The sequence below is a fragment of the Palaemon carinicauda genome, chromosome 6, assembly GCF_036898095.1.
Source record: "Palaemon carinicauda isolate YSFRI2023 chromosome 6, ASM3689809v2, whole genome shotgun sequence".
Classification (NCBI taxonomy): Eukaryota; Metazoa; Arthropoda; class Malacostraca; order Decapoda; family Palaemonidae; genus Palaemon; species Palaemon carinicauda.
The window spans coordinates 17,721,238-17,723,737 of record NC_090730.1 but is presented as its reverse complement, the minus strand read 5'-3'; the positions used below and the strand labels follow the sequence as shown (position 1 = coordinate 17,723,737).

Here is a 2,500-nt window from a genome sequence, read left to right as displayed (position 1 = left end):
ATTTAGTATCGAATTTCATAACTGCTTAAGAAGCTCATGATTCAGCGTTCTTATTTAGCCCTCAATGCAAGAAAAACTAGTTTTGTGGGCCTTAGCTACTAAATTTATAGAAAAAAAATTGTAAGCTTAGGACCTTTTCATAATCATTTACATATGAATACTTTCCTTAGCAACATAAAATACTTATTTACAAGAACAAAAATGAGATAATGAGAGTCGCGTGACGCATTGGTATGTAGTAATTCTTATGTTGCATTCATCTGATTAACAACAAAAATAAAGACAATAATCAAAACTATAATTCTAACAGAAAAGTAAAATAGTAGGTATGATTAAATATTCATTTTAAAGTAACCTTCGTGTTTCGGTTATCAGAAATTAAAAAAAAAAAAAAAAAAAAAAAAAAAAAAAAAAACTCAAATAAATAAGTTACCTGAGACGATTTTCCAATGCGATGATTCGGGGTTACTTGTTTGAACTTAATTCTCTGAAGATGCAGACTCAATCCAAGGTCATCCATTTGAGGTAATAGGCTAGGGGCTCACCTACTCTCTTTAAGCCGTAATTTACATATATAAAAGTTATTACTAAAATGTTTATTTCTATACCTAGTTACTCGGTGCGAGCTTTGTTTATTTTGGATAACACAACGAGTGTGTATTTTTGTATTATATATAATGAATTAGTAAAGGGTAATTTATGAATGCTCGTGTTACATTGCCAAGAAGCGGCCTTAGACCACAGACACAGATGCCACTATTAACTAATAACATTTTTTTCCCTAAAGACAAGTTTTGTAATGGATTTTAAAATTTTTGGATATATATTTTTTCTTATTTTACTTTCAACTTCGGTTGTAACTGATGTTTTATCAAAACTTTAAAATATTTGTTTTTAATATTGTTTCTCCTGTTCTACATTAACGTATTCTTTCATCCTACAAAAAAGGACAAACTCTATTATTCGAGATATACTTTGTATAATAGTGCAAATCTTTCATATGACCGTTTTTGTCTATATTTGGGAATCAGCATTCAACACTTGGAGTAACATAATCAACATTTACTCAAATAGCATTTCGGTTTTAATTTGCAATACTTTCAAAAGAATTGCTTATAACAATAACAAAACAATGAAAATAATAAAATTCAAAATTCATGGTATTTTCGCAATGGAAAACTCCCCCGACCCTCCATAAACGTGGGATGAGTCACTCGCCCTGCAGGTTCAAAGTGGCCGGACTTCCCGCGATGGACGAAAGCAGCGTCGAGGAAGGGGATTATACCGAATGTTGTGGTTAAGTATAAAGGACTGTGCTTCGATGGAACAGCAACCATTCCTCACAAGGCAAGAAGAAGAATCACAGCTCATCAACTCTGCTAAGGAAAATATGAAGGTGAGTAAAAGAAGTTTCTTTTATCTTTGAGTATCTATGATACTTATTATCAATATCTCATTGACTTCAAAAATCTATTTGAATGAGAAAATCTTACATTACACCAGTTTCTGATTTCCTTTTTCCTTTCTTTTCAGGGACTTCAGCTTATTTTCGTCTGCTGTCTGGCAGCTGTTGCCTTTGCAAATGATGGAGGAAATAAACGATTCTTTGGAGGATTAAATCAAGCATTTGGAGGAGGATTTGGAGGTATCAGTGGAGGACATGGGGGTGGCTTTGGAGGAGGACATGGAGGTGGCTTTGGAGGAATCAACCCAGGCTTTGGAGGGGGTGCTTCCCAGACATGCAGACGTTGGTGCCGAACTCCCGAGGGACAGGCCTACTGCTGTGAGAGCAACAACGAGCCTGAAACCCTTCCCTTCGTCAAGCCAGGTCAATGCCCTCCCGTAAGACCTCAGTGCCCACCCGTCAGGAGCTTTGCCCCTCCACAGACATGCTCCAATGACAGCAAGTGCGGAGGCGTCGACAAGTGCTGCTTCGACAGGTGTCTCGAGGAACACGTCTGCAAACCCCCTGTTGGATCTGGAGGCTTCGGAGGATTCGGTTTTGGAAGATAATTTCTGATAGTCCCTTGATTGTTATTTTTAATATGGAGTAACATAGGCCAAAGATATCTGATCTTAATAAATATTTATTTTCGTTACAAAGTCTTTTTATTTGATTCACAATATAATCCTTAGTCAGATGAGTATCAACATTCTCCTCAAGTAAAGATACTTGAAAATTATTCCATATATTTTTGTATAATTGACTATGTCTATATTGAGGGATTAAAACTAGTTTTTTTATTATGTTTAGCAATAATGGAATCCATTATAAAAATCCCTTTTAAATTACTTCTATAGTTGGTTGCTATTTGAAGCTGTTAAAGACAACAGTTTCATAAGAAGAAAAGCTATATTAAATGTAGCCCTCCATAACTATGCATGACACACTTGGTGTATTATCTGTAAAAAAAAAAAAAAAAAAAAAAAAAAAAGTTCCACCTTGTAGTTGAAGAATGAAAGATAGTCAGAAAAAAAATAAAGTTTCGAATAAGTTGGG

The 2,500-nt window shown here is 34.8% G+C and overlaps 1 protein-coding gene across 1 annotated transcript; it reads left to right on the top strand.

Annotated features, from left to right (window-relative positions):
- Positions 1–1,242: 1,242 nt before the first annotated feature.
- On the top strand, positions 1,243–2,035 carry LOC137642459 (uncharacterized). Its single transcript, XM_068375033.1, has 2 exons — positions 1,243–1,396; positions 1,534–2,035. The coding sequence occupies exons 1-2, from the start codon at positions 1,289–1,291 to the stop codon at positions 2,011–2,013; spliced, it is 588 nt and encodes a 195-aa protein (XP_068231134.1). The 5' UTR covers positions 1,243–1,288; the 3' UTR covers positions 2,014–2,035.
- The last annotated feature ends 465 nt before the right edge of the window (positions 2,036–2,500 follow it).